This window comes from Podarcis erhardii, assembly GCF_964252035.2.
Source record: "Podarcis erhardii genome assembly, chromosome: Z".
Classification (NCBI taxonomy): Eukaryota; Metazoa; Chordata; class Lepidosauria; order Squamata; family Lacertidae; genus Podarcis; species Podarcis erhardii.
Window position 1 is genome coordinate 12,486,634 of NC_138504.1, and position 19,417 is coordinate 12,506,050.

The following is a 19,417-nucleotide window of genomic DNA, read 5'->3' on the forward strand; positions in this document are numbered from 1 at the left end:
CAGGATTAAAGAGGCCACCTTCAGGACATTTCTGTCCTCCACGGTAATTCTGGTGCTAGCGCATCGCTGTCTTCTGCCCGAAATGCAATGCCAGCAATTCGTTGCGCTATTTACCTAATAGTTCCAATTTTTGAGCTCAGTCTCCCATATTTATCTTCTAATGCAGCAGCCGGCTCGGCGCCTCCGTTTGAAATGTATGGGCATTCCATTGGATATAATGAGTTTCCGTCAAAAGCTCTGTTAGTGGCTGGCACTGGGGATAACTCATTTTGATGGAAAATAGGAAAAGAGAGTGGAAGAGGGAGTCGCGCATTCTCAGTCAACTAGAGCAAATCCTTAAGGCTATGTACAGATTATGATTTCTGTGCTGCACCTGCACTCCCCCCGCCCCTCTGCCCAGCCACATTCCTACTGCAGCACTCAGTAACTTTACAGGTGCACAACTTAGTGGGAATGCAGGTGGGGCAAGCCTGTTCAGTCCAGTCCCCTCTTACTGGAGCCACTCCTAGCCTGATGCAAGTTAATGGCACATTGAAATTGACTAGACCAGCCTCAAACTGCTTCTGGTCTAGTCAATTTCACACAAAAAGATAAAATCCCTCTCAGTAAGAACATGTTCTTGAATGTAGACTTCCCATTGGCATCTAGCTGGCCTCTCTGGGAATAAATGCTGGGCCTTTGGTTTGATCCAACAGGGCTCTTAATTAAATAAAATAAATAGGATGCCATAAAAGCTATTTGATGGTGGCAGCATACACTGTTAGACATTGTGGTAGCCCATGAAGGATAGAACTCCCTCTCCACAGGAGGACATCTGGCATTTTCTTCATATAGCTTCCACTTCCCTGACCTCTCAACAGCTAAAGTGTGCCAAGAAGGGGCAGGGTGGAGGTGTTGATTAGCAATCACACAGGTTGGCATGAGGTATGCTGAAGGAGCATGTACCCTGATTGGCTCCGTACTTCTGAGGGAGTTCCCCCCCTGTATGTTTAGTTGAATGTGTCCCCAATATATACAAGGCCTGAAGTAAGAAAGACATAACGTTTTTGTTTCCCTCTCCCCTAATTATATATACCGTTTTTGTTCAGTTTCCTCAGTAAAGCATAATTAGGATTTCTTTTCTCTTTGAACTCTGTGTTGTTTAAGTGACTTTGCTAACAGCTATTACTGCATAACAGTGACCTCATTTTTTCTCCAAAAGGCTATCAATAAGCAGCTGCTCCTCTCCTATGGGAGGGAACAACAACAGATCAGATGAATGCTTTCATTCTGCAAACCATGCAGAGCAGACATTCCGCAAGATGGAGAATTATCTCCAGCAGAAGCAACTATGTGATGTTCTTCTCATTGCTGGAGAGCATAGGATTCCTGCCCACAGGTAACGATTTTGACCTGCTATAGGTGCCAGCCTCCCTGACTGCCCTGCTTCTTCTAATATACACATTTTTAAACGGCCTCGGCCCAGTATACCTGAAGAAGCGTCTCCACCCCTATTGTTCAGCCTGGACACTGTGGTCCAGTGCCGAGGGCCTTCTGCCGGTTTCCCCGCTGTGAGAAGCCATGTTACAGGAACCAGGCAGAGGCCCTTCTCGGTTGTGGCACCCGACCTGTGGAACGCCCTCCCACCAGATGTCAAAGAGAAGAACAACTACCAGACTTTTAGAGGACATCTGAAGGCAGCCCTGTTTAGGGAAGCTTTTAATGTTTAATAGATTATCGTATTTTAATATTCTGTTGGAAGCCACCCAGAGTGGCTGGGGAAACCCAGCCAGATGGGCGGGGTATAAATAATAAATTAATAATAATAATAATAATTTTTCTGTGCAATTTTGTCTAATATGCACACTTTTGCAGATCAATTTCCCCTAATATAATGCATTTTTGAATGCTGTTTTCCATTACATATGCAGTTATATGCACACTATTTAACCCAGTATATGGATTTTTTTGGAACACATTTTGTGGCTTGAGAACTACTATACAAGATTCAGAGAGGTGCAAATTTCAAAGGATAGCTGTGTTTCAGTCTGCACGTTTCAGAAAGTTCAAATTAGGTAAGTTCACCCTTAAATGCAAACTGAATTGAATTTCTCCCCTATTCACACCTGGGTGCAACTTCCCCTGAAAACAATGATACTTCCTTCTAAGTAGATGTGCAGAGACTTGCACTGTCAGTGTATCAAGCCAGTAAGGGGGGGATTTAATTTGTCCAGGGATGAGAAACAGCTCTCCAAGAGAATATTAAATTACTTAATCACCTTATTCTCTTCACTGCACAGATGTGTGACATTCTAGTCATAGGCCAAAATAAAATAAAATATGTTATTCCATGTGCACACAATGCATCATTTAGAGCAACCCAGGCAAAAAGCAAAACAAAACCAATGCAGCGAGGAAGGTTGATGCTTCCATCAAGATAAAGAGCTGACACAGATCCTTACCTTCTCTTCCCAGGTTGGTTCTGAGTGCTGTGTCTGACTATTTTGCTGCAATGTTTACCAACGATGTCCGTGAAGCAAAACAGGAAGAAATCAAAATGGAAGGAGTGGACCCCGACGCACTGAAAGACCTTGTGCACTATGCATACACAGGTAAACTCCCTGCCAACTCTCTTATGCACAGCAGTTTCCAAATCAACAAACTGTATTATGCTCTTTCACACAAACAGTTGTGCATATTTGGAGGCAGCTTGTGCCTGTGCTCATTGTGTTGTGCGAACAAGTCTAATATCTTGTGCAGTCACAATAACACTTTCTTTGAGTTTCCCCCACAAAAAAAGAACAATCCATTTTCATGCACCTCTCTCTCTCTCTCTCTCTCTCTCTCTCTCTCTCTCTCTGAAAATTTTAAACCACACAGGTGTCTTGGAACTCAAAGAAGAAACAATTGAAAGCTTGCTGGCCGCTGCTTGCCTTCTCCAGCTTTCACAAGTCATTGAAGTCTGCTGCAACTTTCTCGTGAAGCAGCTCCATCCATCAAACTGTTTAGGGATTCGGTCCTTCGGAGATGCTCAGGGGTGCACAGAACTCCTGCGGGTGGCGCACGTCTACACCATGGTGAGGTCAAAGGAACAAGTTTCCTGGAACTAACTGCTGGGAGGTTAAAGCTAGAGAGGAACTGGCAAGTTGTGGTTGTGGTCGCAAATGGCTACAAAAAGATTAAATGCCCAAGGAATCTGTACGGGGCACCATCAAGGCAGAACTTTGCAGCACATATCCAGGGCCCAGCTCAGCAGAATGAGTGAGATGGCCTGTAAGCAGAGCAAGGCTGGCTCACCACTTTTTAAGTATGTAAAATAGTACACAGTAGTACCTCTGGTTGTGAACGGGATCTGTTCCGGAAGCCCCTTCACAACCTGAAAAGAGCGCAACCTGAAGCGCCGTATCTGCACAGGTGTGCGGCACAATTTGGCGCTTGTGTGCATACGCAAAGCATGATTTAGCGCTTCTGCGCATGCTTGAGTGGTGAAACCCAGAAGTAACCCTTTCTGGTACTTCCGGGTCGCTGTGGGATGCAACCTGAAGCATCCGTAACATGAGGTATGACTGTACATTTGCAATCTAAAAAGAGCTACCCCCAATGTGAGAAAATGAAGAAGCAAACACTCAATTCCCCCTGCCTCTAATTTGAAATGAGAGGAGGGGCCATAGCTCATCAGCTTTGCCTGCAAGAGTTCCCCGGTTCATTTCCCAACTTTTCCAGGTGGGGCTGAAATCTTAGAGAGCTGATGCTAAGCAGCTGCCACATGGACTGTTGATATCTGACTTTGTATAAGGCAGCTTCCAATATTCCTAAATCATCCAACCTCACAACAAGTAATCATTATGTAGGCCTTCTGCTCAATCCCAACATAACTGCCGCAAAGACTGATCAACATAATGCAGCGGAATGAGGTGGTTAAAAAGTAGAATAGTCCAGAGGTGGCAAAATGGACCCTGCCATTTCAATCAGCAAACGCTAGGGGAATACTGTACCTGAAAACTTACATATATTCAACAATAACAACAACCCCAAGCACTCTACAGTTAGAAAACTAACACAGCAAGCAATGGGCTACAGCTCATGTCCCTGATGTGTCTGCTGCCTATTTGAAGGGAGGGTTGAAGGAATCTTTACAAAATAGCTTCTTCTGCCTCCCCCACATGCTTCCTAAAGAGGTACAGTTCACTCTTCCATCACACTCACTTCATTTGCATACCCGCCAAGTGTCCTGGAAAAAAATGGGGAATCCTGTTTTTTCGTGCAAGACCACAGTTGCCATTTTGGGTGCCATGATCTTGCGAGCTCTTGCACAACGCTCACACTGGGGAAAAAGCATTTTGGTTGGGGCTGCAATCCTGTGTGGCATCCCAAAATGTGTGTGTGAGATTGCACCCTGAAATAGTGGTTTTTTCAAGGTGAGATTCCGGCGCGGTTCATGTGACTCGGCCGGGAGCATGTCCAGGAAGATGCACATCCCAGTTTTTTATCTGAAAAAGTTGGCTGTTATGCATTTGTAGCTCCCTAGGTCTCATCAGAACTGGCACGTCCTCAGGTCGTGATGGAAAGGGCTTGGTACAAGAGCCCATCTGCCTGACTCAATTTAATCTGAAGAAGGTTTTTTAATTTGCAACTGAGCTAATCGATTAGATGCACCGATTAAAACCATTCAAGCCTCTTCACTTCTACATTTCATCTTTTTTCAAAGAGCAAAAGGATGCCTTCTCCCCTCTCTCCTGTTTCAAGATGATAGGGCAAACGAAGGCTAGAATCCTCTTTCAACTGTCAATAAAGACAGCAGTTCCCCAAAGAGCACATTAGCTGTGGGTGGGGTTTGATGCCTTTGGTGGCAATGAAAACACAGTGGTGCTTTTCAGAAAGGGAGCAAATGACTGGGTGTGATCGGGAGCTGGAACAAGCGGATATGTGAAAAATATCTATAATATGAGGAGCAGAGAAGAGCATATACACTGTTCCCCATACACCAGTGATTCAAAGCAGAGGAAGGAACAATTGAGACATGAGGTGAGAAAGAGGAAGCCTGCTGTGAAATAAAATCTAGGTATAAATATTGCAGAGGGGAAGAGTTAAGAGAACCTCTTCAAATGCACAAAGAGCAACAATTCCTGGGTCTAAATGTGAAATGAAAGTGATGTGAGGCTGGGCACAAGCTCAACCCAAGTTGCTGTTTGATTCAAAAGCAGCTTAAATCCCTGTGAAGCAAAATAAGAGAATTTCCATGGTTTTTGAAGCCACCAAGATGAGTTAAACTGGAGCGTACACGCTGCTGCTGAATTTTTATGACCCATTGTGGTGGTATTAAGGTGTGCAAGGCACTGGCTGCATAGACTTCTGGATGCTTACCCTAGATCAGGCTTCCTCAACCTTGGCCCTCCAGATGTTTTGAGACTATAATTCCTACCATCCCTGACCACTGGTCCTGCTAGCTAGGGATCATGGAGGTTGTAGGCCAAAAACATCTGGAGGGCCGAGGTTGAGGAAGCCTGCTCTAGATACACCAGGAATTAAGTGAATGCTGGGCCATTAGGGCAAATGTTGAAATGCCCCACCAACCTCGGTCTGCCCTCAGCCAGCCCCCCTTATTTCCCTACTTCCCTATCTCCCCGGGGAGTGGCATAGACTGCTGGATCTCCCCTCCATAGTTTCAGTGCTGCCCTTGTAGAACTCAGCAGGGAGGAGGAAAATGGGGGCAGAGAAAGAATTAGTTGTCTCTGTTGTTGGCGATGGTTCTACCTACTATCTTCCACTCTGCCAGGCCCAATGGGCAAACGCTGCCATGATTCCATCTAGCTCATCATTGTCAACAGGCATGAGAATGAAGAGAGTGACTCCCAGCAATAAACACTCAATGGATATATGAAGCAGCCTCTAAAAAGTCATGTTAGAAAAGATCATTATTATTTTAGCTTTGTTGTTACTGATGTGAACTATTTCCTACCTGGGAAACTTGCTTCGACAAGCAGGAAACTATTTACAGTCACACCTCATGTTACGGATGCTTCAGGTTATGTGTTTTCGGATTAAGGATCGCAGGAAACCTGGAAGTACCAGAACAGGTTACTTCTGGGTTTCAGTGCTTGCGCATGTGCAGAAGCGCCAAATCGCGGCAGCGCCTGCGCAGACGTGGTGCTTCAGGATGTGAACGCTGCGGGTTGCGGACGTGCCTCCATCACGGATTACGTATGCAACCTGAGGTTCCACTGTACTATAAACAACTTGTGGTATTTCTTAAGCTCATAGCATCTGAGTAGGGATTAATTCTGCATAGTTTTTAATCAGTTCATATAACTGATTAATGAAATGCTGCACTCCTACTTTATCCTAGAAATGTTAGCAAAAATATTGCATCCAGAGCTCAGAACTCCAGCTGAAGCATATTTCTCTAGAGACTTGGTTGGGGTCAGGCAAGGAAGGTATGGAGTGAGGAGTTATCTCTTTATTGTCAAAAGTGCCCTTATATGTTAGGCGAAGACCACCCTGTGTCTCTCAGCTCCTCTTAGGTATGCACCCGATGAGGCATTTGACACAAGAGAGAGGCCTTGTCCCAATCTCAGCTTAAGTATCTTCCCCACTAGAGTTGCAGGCAAGCAGGTGAAGACTCCACCTGCATATAATCTGCTTCTGCTCCTCCCACTTCAATCCTCTTCTGGTCCTGGGAGAGAGTGGAGTAGGAGAGGTGAGGGCAGGAGGAGGAAGTGAGGAAGCCCTTGACTCAATGCCCTTGACTCCTCCTGCCCTTGACTCCTCCTGCATCTGCACCTGTTCTTTACGCTCCAATCCTGCATCTTCTCCTGTCACTGACTCTCAATCTCTTGGCTGTTACAGACTCCCTCAGATCACTGACCCCTTCTTCCAAGTCAGTCTCCAACCCTCCTTCTCCCGACGCCCACTCTTCAGTATCCAGCCACCACTCCCCAGCGTTCAGCCAGGCCCTGACACTAGAGTTAGAAGAAAGAAAAGTAGGCTACTTTTAATTGCAATACTATCCTCTCTGAGCCTCTAGGCTCATACGGGATAAAAGGCAGGGTGAATGAAATTTTGGGGGGTTGGGCTAGATGATGTTCAGTGTCTACAATTCTATGAGTCTATGAACGAACAAATATGTAAAATGCAGATGCCATGCTAAGTTATGTTTTACTCCTTTCATTAGGAACACTTCACTGAGGTAATAAAGAACCAGGAATTTCTCTTGCTGCCTGCTGGTGAAATTGCTAAGCTCCTGTCAAGTGATGACATCAATGTCCCAGATGAAGAATCCATATTTAAGGCATTGATGTTGTGGGTTCGGCACGACTTGCAACCCAGGCAGCGGGAGCTCGGAATGCTTCTCTCCTACATCCGATTGCCTTTGCTGTCCCCACAGGTAGGCCTCTGGATAGAATGCCTGAGAGATTTGATTTCTATGAATCCTTATGCACACTGACCTGATCCACACCTCCAGAGTAAATGTGCGGCTTGAAACATCATTATCCTGCTGATTTTGTGCTTCCCTAGATTTTGTGATACAGTTTTCAGCTCCAAACCTCCTGTTGTTACAACTGTTATTAATTTTTATTTTGTTAAACTTATTTTGAACCTACTCTTTATTGGTCATACAATCCTGGAGCGAGCAATCACATTTCAAATAATATTTCACACACAACCATATTTGAAATTCAGACTTGCATGAATTTTGCAATGAAGGTCTCCAGCCAAGTAATGTGCAAAAATGCATATACTCACGTATATTTCAAATGCATATATATATTTATTGAAAAATGCACTGTATTAGGGGAAATTCCTTTGCAAAATGTAAAGATTGGGGGGATGTAGAAAAGTATAAAAATGTGTATATTGGAATACATTTTCAATAAAATGTTGATGAACCCCTCACAATCTAATGTGGAAATGTGGATAATAACTGAAGCTGACATATTTGTTATATCGGCCAAATGATGGCACCATTCTAACAAAAAAGTTGGGTAAATAGCCATGTTTTTACCTTTGGTATTGCTTGCACCTAGTAAAAACCTTCCACTGGCAATTAGTTCAGTTTAATGTTGGAAGGCCCCCTCCCCAAGGATGACAATGGGACTGTATTCCTTTCATTAGAAGACAATAGGGATATGTCAACAATCCTGGCACTTAGGTTGGAGCCAAAGCTGGAGGCATCAGAGAGCAGAAGCTGGCCAAGTCTGGTGGTAAATCACATGGCACCTCCTACTGGAGAGCAGGCTGTGCTTGTGTGAGAAAGTGTGAGTGGAATTGTTTCCTATAGTTCCCCCATCCAGACATCCCAATAGTATCATAGGATCATCAGACTATGGGGAAGTGCTTTGGCAATGTATTGAGGAGGTCAAATTCTGGGGATAAGAGATGGAAGACAATCTTCCAAGCTATGACAAGAAGGTCGAGGATGATAGGGAGTGGGATTTGGTTGTAGGAAGCTTGACAGCAGTTCCCCAAGCCAGGAGTTAGCATGGTTAGGCATCTACTGGAGTTCATGCACCAGCAGGGAAGTTCACTGCTGACCTGCCAACTTCATTCCCCAAAATTGCAGTTGAATTCCAACATTTTGTTTAGTCTTGTGTGTACAAACTAATATGCACAGAAGCCCATGCAACCTGAATCCTGGGTCCTGTTGGCCCACTTGCCAACCCTCTTCTCCCTTAGCCAGCTCCAGGTGTGGAAGAGGAGGAGGATCAGTAGCAGCAACACCAGCCACGAGGAGGATTTCCGATGGCTGTCTCAGGGTCCCCACTAATTATTATGATGCCCTGTGGCCCATACAATCTGGAGAAAGACTTGGCTGATATATCTAGAAATGACCTTTTGATTACATCAATATGAACACCAAGACTTTGTATGTCTCAGCTATTAGCAGATCTGGAAAACAGCCCCATGTTCACTGATGACCTTGAGTGCCAGAAACTTCTCATGGAAGCAATGAAGTATCACCTGCTACCAGAAAGGAGGTCTATGATGCAGAGTCCTCGTACTAAGCCTAGGAAGTCCACCGTGGGCTCTCTCTATGCTGTGGGGGGTATGGATGCCACTAAAGGTAAACTGACATAGTGACCTCTGGCCTATGAAAACTTAGTTCACAATAAATGTAGTTAGCATGGAAGGATGTAAGGATGGGGTAGCCAGCATGCTGCTCTCCCAATGTTTTGGACTACAACTCCCACTATCCCTAATCATTTATTATGCTGACTGGAGATGATGACAGCTATGGCCCAAAACATCTGGCAGGTACCCACTGGCTACTCCTGATACAAAGCCAGGATAGGGAATCTGGGTCTCTCCAGATGTTGGACTCCAGCCATCACTGGCCATTGGAGATTATTGATGAGGATGAGAACAACTGTGGCAACAGTTTAGATGAACTACAGAAGATCGATATTAGCAAGCTGTGCTCTGACTACTAGATCGCTCAGTCCACAATCCCTTTGCCTTTTGAGAGGCTACCAGGCACTGCCTATACAATTCCAAGTACATTTTCACGTCACAGGCATCATGGGATGGTGAAAAGAGTACTGGGCTTGGAATGGGGAGATCAATTCAGACTAGGATGGGCAGATGCAAAAGAGGACAGGGCCCCTGTATTTAAATAGTTGTGTAGGAAAGGGAATTTTAGAAAGTGTAGTGACCTCTTCTACACAACTACGAGAGGAGCCCTGCCCTCTTGCATCTTCTTTCACCAGCTTCAGCTAGGAAGACAGCTATGGCCATTCCTGGATCAGGATAGCTTCATCACAGTTGTCCATGCAAAGCTGGATTACTGCAATGTGCTCTATGCAGGACTACCCTTGAAGTGGCTCTGCGGGCTACAGCTGGTGCAAAACCTGGTGACTAGGTTGCTTGTGAGGGCAAACTACCGCTGGCAATCTGCTACTGGGTCAGGTTCAAGGTGTTGTTACTATCATAAAAGACCCTCTACAACTCCGGACCAGGTGACTTGAGAGACCAACTTATCCATTATATACTCAGCAGGCCACTGTGGTCCGTGAGGGAGCTTCTCCTTCAGGTTTCAAATATACTCTGAAGAACATCACTCCTGTCGAGATATAACAGGTGACCACTATCTGCACTTTGGGAAACAGCTGAAGACATTTTTGTTTCCCAGCTGGAAGTATGCTTATTTTTTATTGTGTTGCATTTTGTACACTGCCTTGAGACATAATGTGTGTGGAACGCCCATAATTTAATATACTCGCCATCACCACCAACCACCCCACCTTAATTAGAAGGCAACGTCCTGTGTTTACTAATCTACCTTCACATTATTATTACTATTGATTTATTAATATCCTTATAAACAACTATCTCAGAGCAATTTACACCAAATATATTTTAAAACAGATAAAAATACAAAAACATACAAAGTAGACACTCATGGTAAAGACCCATTCATCCCTATGGGAAAGCCCATCAGAGCAAGATGGTCTTAAATTGTTTCTGGAAAATGCAGATAGTTGGCACCTGTTGGATCTTGACAAGAACGATGCTCTACTGACCTGGGTAGCCACACTAAAAGCCCTGCCCCATATTACACCTTGCACCTGTTGGCACTGCCAAGCTATGACCCTGTGCCCCTTTCACCTGGTATTGCTAATTCTGCATACAGTATTTTGAATCCTCAACAGGGAATGCAGGTGTAAACTCTGGAAGATAAGGCAATTCACCTATAAACCAAAGCCTATCCGATTCCATCTGCCACTTTTAAAGTGCCACTTTTTTTTTTTTAAAAAAAAGGGAACGAATAGGTTTATATTCCGCTGCTACCTGCAGAAACTTTAACCTTACCCCCACAGCATACAACCCACAGAAAAGCAATTATTCAAAGAGATTGTAGTGTTACTTGCTACTGCAGAAATTGCTAGCAAGATTGGATGTTTGAACTAATTTCAAACACGCCGTCTTGCCACCATATTACATTTCGTTATATGGAATGAATATTAACATTATTCAGATACAGTTGCTCACACCGCTCCCAAGGTAAAAAAAGAGAGGAAAAAAGCAGCACAGCACTTTAGATCCTCAGGATGAAGGGGAGAAAATGGTTTGGATTGCATTGTGTTTCTTGTGCAATCATAATGGACACATAGGAGATTGAAGCTGAAGTCCGAGCCTTAAGATCTTTGCTTTAGTGGCTGACCTTTAGAATTGAATGGACAGGAGTGGAATGAATTAGAATTAATTGGAATTTCACAGTTGAAAATAGCAACACTGGTTGCCTTGCTTCAGAAAGGATACTGTAAAGCTGGAAAAGGTTCAGAAAAGGGCAACCAAAACCATCAAGGGATTGGTGCAACTTCCCTCTGAGGAAAGGTTACAACTTCTGGGGCATTTTAGTTTCGAGAAAAGGCAGGTAAGAGATGAAATTATAGAAGTCGGTAAAATTATGGATGTCAGGGAAAGTGGACAGAGTAAAGTTTTTTGTCCCTTTCTCATAACCCCAGAATTCAGGGACACTCAATGAAGCTGAATGTTGGAAGACAAAAGAAAATACTTCTTTACACAGTTAAACAATGGAATTGCCACCAACTAGGGTGGATTTAAAAGAGAAATTCAGGAGGATAAGAATATCAGTGCCTACTAGTTGTGATGGCTGCTGTTCTCAGGCCCTGCTTGTGGGCTTCACATAGATATCTGGTTGGCCTGATCCTGCTCTCTCTCTTTTTTTTATCCCTTTACAAAAAGATTAAAAAACACCATGCACCACTCAGTCTATGAATATACCCCTAGCTACAAGGTACAAGTCTTGGGTGTTTACCACTCTACTTTTCCAGCCTATTTCTGCATGCATGTAGTTCATTTTCCACACTCTGTTACTTGTCACTGGTACACATTGCCACACCATCATTTTAGAATTTTGACCAGTTCCTATCCTTGAAGCGAACTCTAAAAAAACTTCTTAACCATCAAATATTTAATGGTGCCTTGCACTTCCATGTATTTCAAGCACAAATACTTTCCATGTACAAATTCGCAAGATATCTTAGTTATATAAGTGGTTAAAATTGGCTGCTCATTATCTCCAAACAGTGTCAGTGATATCACTGAATGTTCATGAATATTCCATTGCCACCACTATTCTGTAAGATTCTCCTTCAAATTCACTATTCATATATTTTCAACAGGCACTACCACCATTGAGAAATACGACTTGAGGACAAACAGCTGGATCCAAATTGGAACCATGAATGGAAGGCGGTTACAGTTCGGGGTTGCTGTGATTGACAACAAGCTGTACATTGTAGGAGGAAGAGATGGCCTGAAAACATCCAATACAGTCGAATGTTTCAATCCAGTAACCAAAGCCTGGACTGTGATGCCCCCAATGTCAACCCACAGGCATGGTTTAGGTAAGAGCACTTGCAAAACTATCTTCTACTTAAACTGGCAATGACAGTTTGTCACACATTAAACATGCACTTACCGTGCAATGATTCTCCAGAGACCTCTAACTGAGAACAGGTCTACCCATACCTTGAGAACAGGTCTATGTATTCCTAGCCATCCCTTGACATTAGATGCATGTGTGAATGGACCACTGTGATTCAATGATCACAGTAAGAGCTTTCCTATCATAGCTCAAACACAACAACTTGGATCCAGCGTTGGTGGAAGTCAGAACTACGTGTGTTACTGGGCTTTCCCAGCCCTCCTCTTCACTGCAATTATTACAAAGAGAATGTTTTGAGTACACACACAGAGTTAAAAATGGGATGGAATGCACTGTATGAAACAGACATGGTAGCCAAGTGAAGACCATTCCATATGGGCCAATGGCCGTAATAAATCTAATAAATCTAAAAAAGACCATTCCACCCATCCCTACTCCATAGCCATGAAGCTTCACAGGCTGTTCACAGCCCCAGAGATTCCTTGTCCTGTATTGTTGCATGAATTTCAGTGTTGTGTTTTGTTGTGTGATTGTTGTGCCAGTTATCCACCATATGGCTCTACTGGGTGGATAGCGGGGTGTAGGTGGGGAACACGAATACGTAATTAAACAGATGTGCCTCTACATTAATATCTACTACTTTCCTCCCAACTCTGATTTTCATCCAAAGGTGTAGCAATGCTTGAAGGGCCAATGTATGCGGTGGGAGGCCACGATGGATGGAGTTACCTCAACACGGTGGAAAGATGGGACCCTCAGGCCCGGCAGTGGAATTACGTCGCTAGCATGGCAACACCAAGGAGCACTGTGGGGGTTGCAGCACTGAACAGCAAGTATGTACAACACTCAGAGATAAGCTCAATTGATTAGACCATGGGGCTGATAATGCCAAGGTTTCAGGTTTGATCCCTGTATGGGATAGCTGCATTGTAGGGGGTCAAACAAGATGACCCTCAGTGTCTCTTCCAACCATAGCTGTCAACCTTCCCCTTTTTTGCGGGAAATTCCCTTATTCCAGCGCCGTTTCCCGCTGCTTCCCGCTGCTATCTCGGATTGTTAGTGTTATGTGCTGAAGTTCTCACCCTGGGCCAGCAGGGGGATACTGTAGGTAGTTATGCAAATAAGGGATCGAAAGTGACGTTCAGTGATTGGATAGTTTTAGAAAATTGTTACAGTTACGTTGTACTGGAGCTCTATATAAGCAGGCTGACTGAACCCTTCAGTTCAGTTCTGTCCTGGCCTGTGAATAAACAAGAGCTGTTTGAAGAATCGCTGTGTCATCTGATATGTTCACCCACAACTTAACAGTTAGATATCCCGTGGACTGTCCCTGGGACAGGTGAGGCTGCTGATCCCTTATTTTTAAGGCTCCCCGGGACAGGTGAGGCTACTGATCCCTTATTTTTGAGGCTGCTGATCCCTTATTTCCAAATCTGAAAGTTGACAGCTATGCTTCCAGCTCTACTATGATTCTATGATTAACCCTGAAGAGACACTGCCAGTCAGTGTAGACCAGAGATGGAGAACCTTTGGCCTTTTGGATGTTGTTGTACTGCATCCCCCCCCCCATCACTCTTAAGCATTGGCCATGCTGGCAACACCTGATGGGAGTTCAACAACATCTGGAGGGCGTCCTTCCTTCAAAATGTGGGCAATTAGACAAGATTCCTTCATGTCTTGCTTGTCCTGCTGTTATAGGTTGTATGCTGTTGGTGGGCGAGATGGCAGCTCCTGCTTGAAATCCATGGAGTGCTTTGACCCCCACACAAACAAATGGAGCATGTGCACATCCATGTCAAAGCGGCGTGGAGGGGTTGGTGTTGCAACCTACAACGGGTTTCTCTATGCCGTGGGTGGCCATGATGCTCCTGCTTCGAATCACTGTTCTCGGCTTTCGGACTGCGTAGAAAGGTAGGGGCGTTTTTAAAAATTGTTACTGCATGTATATAAACCTCCTTTTCTTCAAGGAGGTCAAGGTGACATACAATATTCCCCAACTCCAACGTTATCCCCACAACAACCCTATGAGGTAGTTCAGGATGAGAGAAGGTGACTGGTCCAACGTCACCCCAGTGAGGTTCATGCCCAAGTGGGGGTCTGGTCACCGTCTCATGCTGTAACCATTATGCCACACCGCATAAAGGAATTAAATGATTGAAATCTTCCTTTGTGCATCGAAACAGATGTTTTAGGTTTAAACAACATGCTGCATTTATTCACCAGAGAAAGTAATTTAGAAAATTAGGGATGCAGTTGGAGGGCCTCCCAAAGAATGAAAGTTAAAATTAGGGAAGTGATCGTACTGTACCTGTGTGCCGCTTTGTAAATTTATAGATTCTTATTGGAGGTGTGGAACTTTCTGGAAGCCACATATGTGGACAGGGCCATATTAAGCATACCCAGATCAGGGCCGTCTTAAGCATATCCAGCGCCGTGGTGCAAAGATCCCTCCAGCGCCCCCCCCCTTTCCCAGAGTTGTCAACCTTTTCCCAAGCCTCTGCGGGGATCACTCTCCACCTGTGGAGGCTTGGGAGGCAAGCTGCACGCCTGCCAGCCATATGGTTGACGGGGCACAGCTGGCAGCCATGGAGGGAAAGGGGAGGCTGCCAGCAAAGCCAAGCAGCTCCCCCACTCACTGGGACGCCCCTGAGAGACCAGCGCCCTAGTGCAACGTGCCAGTAAACCCAATAGGAAAGACGGCTCTGAGGACCATAAGCAACAATGCATATAAAATCGACATTTATACAGTAGGCTAGGTCCTACACACACGCACACACTCTTCTTTATTTTCCTTCTATGGTAGCGAGAAGCATGATCCGTATTCGAGGACATATTCAAGGCAGGCAAAAACACTCAAGGAGGATGCAAAACAGAGTCAGTGGCAGATAGGGGAGAAGTCCTGAGGCCCAGGCAGAGAGGCTTGGAGGTCTGAATTTGGGCCTGAGGTTTCCCACCCCTGATTTATCTGAAGCAAATGCTGCTTCTCTTAATTCCAAATGTATGCTGTATGCACACTTTCCATCTAACAATGAATGGTAGCTTTGATTTATTAAACTGCAAAAGGCTTCTATACTAAGAATCCATCAATTTCTTCAAAAGGCAGCTTGCTGATACCTAAAATTCCTTAAAGCGTGCAGAGACTAAAACATTTCTATGAATTATTATAGCCATCCAGCAAGTAGTAATAATAATAACAACAATAAATGCTTGGCTTTTTCTGGAGACATTTGCTTGATGAGAAAGGGAGAAAAGAATGGAAAGGGAGAAAAGAATGGGTGATTGGCTGTCACTGTTGCTGCTGCATGCTTCAACTCAGTCATTTTATATTGTGACTAAGAAGAAAGGACTAGATCATAAGTCAAGAGTGCCATCTTGTGGCTGCAGGAAGCATGATTATATTTCTTCCTCATGGCTCAATATGGAGTCTTGAGAACCTTTACCAGCTCAGATTTGGGGGACCGGGTGTGGGGGAAGTTTTCCCAAAGCAGTGTCACTCCTGCCTGTTAATCTGGATGCCTTTGTTTTCTCTTTGATTAATCTTTGCTGCTGCTAGGTATACCTACTGCCCCAATGCCATCGATTCCTTCCTCCCCAGATGGCGAACGTTGCTTCCTTTTCCTGCCTCCACTCTGATTATTCTACCCTGAAGCCAAATCAGAGTGAGGGCACAAGTGGGATGTGACATGTCCTGTCTAGAGAGGAAGAAACAGAAGGAACTTTGCAGGGGTGGGGAGGGGGAAGAGAAAGTAGCATGTAGTATAAGAGATGAGGATGAATGCTACTGGGTATTTAATTCACCCTCTTCAATTTCCCACGCCCAAATCACCAAAATGGCCCCTTCCAATGGGGTACTGCAGCTGAAGGAGGCATTTAAGCTTAGTTATTTTATTTACTTATCTATTCTACTAATAACTGCAAAGATCTACATAAATACTCTAGGTATGATCCGAAAACAGACACTTGGACCACTGTAGCACCTTTGAGCGTACCCCGTGATGCTGTTGGGATCTGTCCTCTTGGAGACAGGTTGTACGCAGTGGGTGGTTACGATGGACAAACCTACCTGGATACGGTGGAATCTTATGATGCACAAAACAATGAATGGATAGAGGTAATTTGCTTGTTATTGCATTTATATCCTGCTTTCCCTCCAAGTAGCTCAAGCCTCTTTACATGGTTCTCCTAACCTCCCCTTTTTGTTCTCACAACAACCCTGTGGGATAAATTATGTCGAGAAGATGGTGGCTAGCCAAAGGTCACCTGAGGAGCTTCATGGCTGAGTGAGTCTAGCCTGCTTACAGCTACTCTACACAACACTGTCTTGCCTATTGCCACTAACCAAGGAATGCCCACCTGTCTCCATTGCTCTTCCAGATGTACCAACCCCAGCTGCTCCAGGGTCTCCCTTTCCCTCAAATGTTTACACCCATTATCCCTGGCTGCCCCTTCTGCTTAAGCCTGACTCCCAAGACATCTCAAGTGCAATTATTCTGTAAAGTCTCTGGTACAAGTCCTTACTCTGCACAGAAACTGAACTTTAGTGTGTGTAACTGTGTTTCTCCCATATTAGTTATTTTGCCCAAGTCTTCCTCCCCCACTCTGTCAAAGTTTACATTGTAAGGGTCTTGGGGCAGGGATCTACCTTTTTGTCTATGTTACTCTGCAAGGCAATTAATAGATAAGCAGCAGTTTTAAAGCAGATGTTGGATGGCCATCTTTCAGGGATTCCCCCAAAAGTACCCCTCCTTTAACACCCCAACAATAGCCCTAGCAATAGCAATATACAGTGGTACCTCTAGTTGTGGGCACTATCTGTTCCGGGGTGCCGTTTGCACCCCAAACAGTCCACAACTAGAGTGGCGCTTCTGTGCAAGCGCAGAGCACGATAGAGCAGTTCTGCGCATGTGCAAAGCGTGCAGAACGCTTCTGCGTATGTGCATGGGGTTTGCTGTGTTCGCAAGCCAAAAAGACCCAACATGAACCTAACGCAACACGAGGTATGACTGTAGTATTTAGAGGGAAATTATATGCTGTTCTTAATTAATTTAGATCATGGCTGGGGAAACTTTCACCCTCGAGGTGATGCTGGGCTCCCACCATCCTTGGCCTGGAACCCAGATGGAGTTTGGGTTTGACATCCAAAGGGCAGCAGTCCCCCTCCCACCAATTCAGAATGGCATGTTAGGTGGAGTTAACAGAGCACATTCTGGTTATTGTTTTTTAGGAAGTTCCAGTCAATATAGGAAGAGCCGGCGCCTGTGTTGTAGTCGTGAAGCTGCCATAACAGACCATTTCCAGGTGTGAAATATTAATAAGAAGCATGGCAGAAGAGGAGATGCATCCTTGAAAACAACATCAAGCGCTTCCACTACAGGAGGAGGAAAGACAAGGATGAGCCCGTGTGGAGCCTGAGCACGAAAATCACATTTTCTGCATTCCAAAGACACACTTGGCAGGTGTTTGATCATCATGGGTGATGTTAATCTCTATCTGTAGGGAGGATCTGGGTACACACTGTGCATCAATAGAGAGAGCCTCATTCTAAAGCAATTCTGTGTCAAGAACAGCTGAGTGTGCAGCTGAAAATGAAACCTGTATCTCTCCCCCGCCCCCTATAATTGCTTACACTTGCATTATAAGAACCCCTGGACAGCTTGAAATGGAGAAGGAGGGCAGGGAGCCATGTGGAGCCTTGAATCACTATTCCCTTATCAGAAAGACGCCTTGCGTAGTCTCCTCCTCATGCACAAAGATACCTCTGCAGGGTCTTTTCTGCATCACTTAGCATCCATGAACAGTTGCCAGGACCCCAGGACTTTGGCAGGGCTCATTGCTAATGCTTGCCTCTTTTGTGCTTTTTCAGGCCTTGCCCCTGGTTTTGATCACCATCGGTTAGCAGGATCTAGTTGCCCTTAAAGTTTCTCACAGTGCTCTTGACCTGGGGTCGTATTGCATGTGGAAAAATACAAGGGTAGCTAGGCACAGCTGGCCAGTGCTGTGCGGAGCACTGCTACTGCAGCAAGATGTCCACTGATGGAAGGCAGTGCTGAGAGTGCACATTGTTCAGGGCCACTTAATGCTTGAGCTGACCCTGATTCTTTGGATTCTGTGACAAATCTAGACCAGGAGTTGGCAACTTAGCACATGTTGGCACTGTGGTGGCTATGCAGCTATGGAATCTCTGAGCATCCCCTGTCACTGTCCCCATGGTCATAAGGTAGCAAGGGGGGTTACTTTCTTCTCCTTTCAAAAGTACATACGGTTGAAGGAGGAAGTTGGAAAAGTGCCACTCTTTCTCACATCCTCTTTCAACTCTAAGGTTTTTGTGTGTGTGTGATTCAGATTAATTATATTGGTTCTAACTTTGACCCAGAACCCTTGTAGAATCTCTCTCTGTGTGTGTGTGTGTGTGTGTGTGTGCGTGTGCACATGTGTTTCATCTTTTTTGGTGGGGACGTGCTGATTTGGGAGAGGGTGGGAATGCAGCCCTTGCTCAAAATGTGGCCAATGTCATAAAAAAGAGGTCAGTGGCTCCTAATATAGGCATTGCTTACGTATTACCCAATGTCTAGAAACAAGGTCTCTACCCTTCCTGAAGCATGTGCTGAGTTAAAGGGGGGGGGGGAAGCAGAAATAAAATACTTGGTAGGTTATAAGCAGCAACTCGATACGATAATCTTTATTGTCATTGTCCCATACAGAACAACGAAATTGAAAAATCTAGATAAAACATTCAAAACCTAACAAGCCTGCTATCCCAGCTATCCCAACCTAGTTAGCCCACTAAAAACTCTGATACACTATTTTAAAATACAGTATACTCCCATAGAGACTCCTTACACTGCGTTTAAAACCAAAATCGCATTTGGGTAGAAACTGTTTCTCAGGCGGCTAGTCCTAGTCTTTGTAACCCTGCACCTTCTTCCACAAGGCAGAAGCTGAAAGAGATCATTTCTGGGGTGCGCACTATCCTGCACTATCTCTGCAGCTTTCTTATGGCACCTGGAAGCATAAATTTGATCTAAGGTA

The 19,417-nt window shown here is 44.8% G+C and overlaps 1 protein-coding gene across 3 annotated transcripts in view; it reads left to right on the forward strand.

The window, feature by feature from the left end:
* The window catches only part of KLHL4 (kelch like family member 4), a 43,954-nt gene extending 25,124 nt beyond the window's left edge, over positions 1–18,830 (forward strand). Inside the window, exons 2-12 of one of the 3 annotated variants that reach the window (XR_014152778.1) lie at positions 1,202–1,378; positions 2,455–2,591; positions 2,860–3,056; positions 7,151–7,363; positions 8,854–9,040; positions 12,123–12,347; positions 13,059–13,221; positions 14,087–14,299; positions 16,328–16,499; positions 17,613–18,279; positions 18,359–18,830. Coding sequence is in view for 2 of the 3 variants with exons in the window: in XM_081848021.1 (XP_081704147.1) it covers positions 1,202–1,378; positions 2,455–2,591; positions 2,860–3,056; positions 7,151–7,363; positions 8,854–9,040; positions 12,123–12,347; positions 13,059–13,221; positions 14,087–14,299; positions 16,328–16,499; positions 17,613–17,672 (1,744 nt within the window). In the remaining variant the exon portion in view is untranslated. Of the gene's footprint in view, positions 1–1,201; positions 1,379–2,454; positions 2,592–2,859; positions 3,057–7,150; positions 7,364–8,853; positions 9,041–12,122; positions 12,348–13,058; positions 13,222–14,086; positions 14,300–16,327; positions 16,500–17,612 lie in introns of all 3 variants that reach the window. The other 2 variants (XM_081848021.1, XM_081848022.1) reach the window with 2 other exon arrangements.
* The last annotated feature ends 587 nt before the right edge of the window (positions 18,831–19,417 follow it).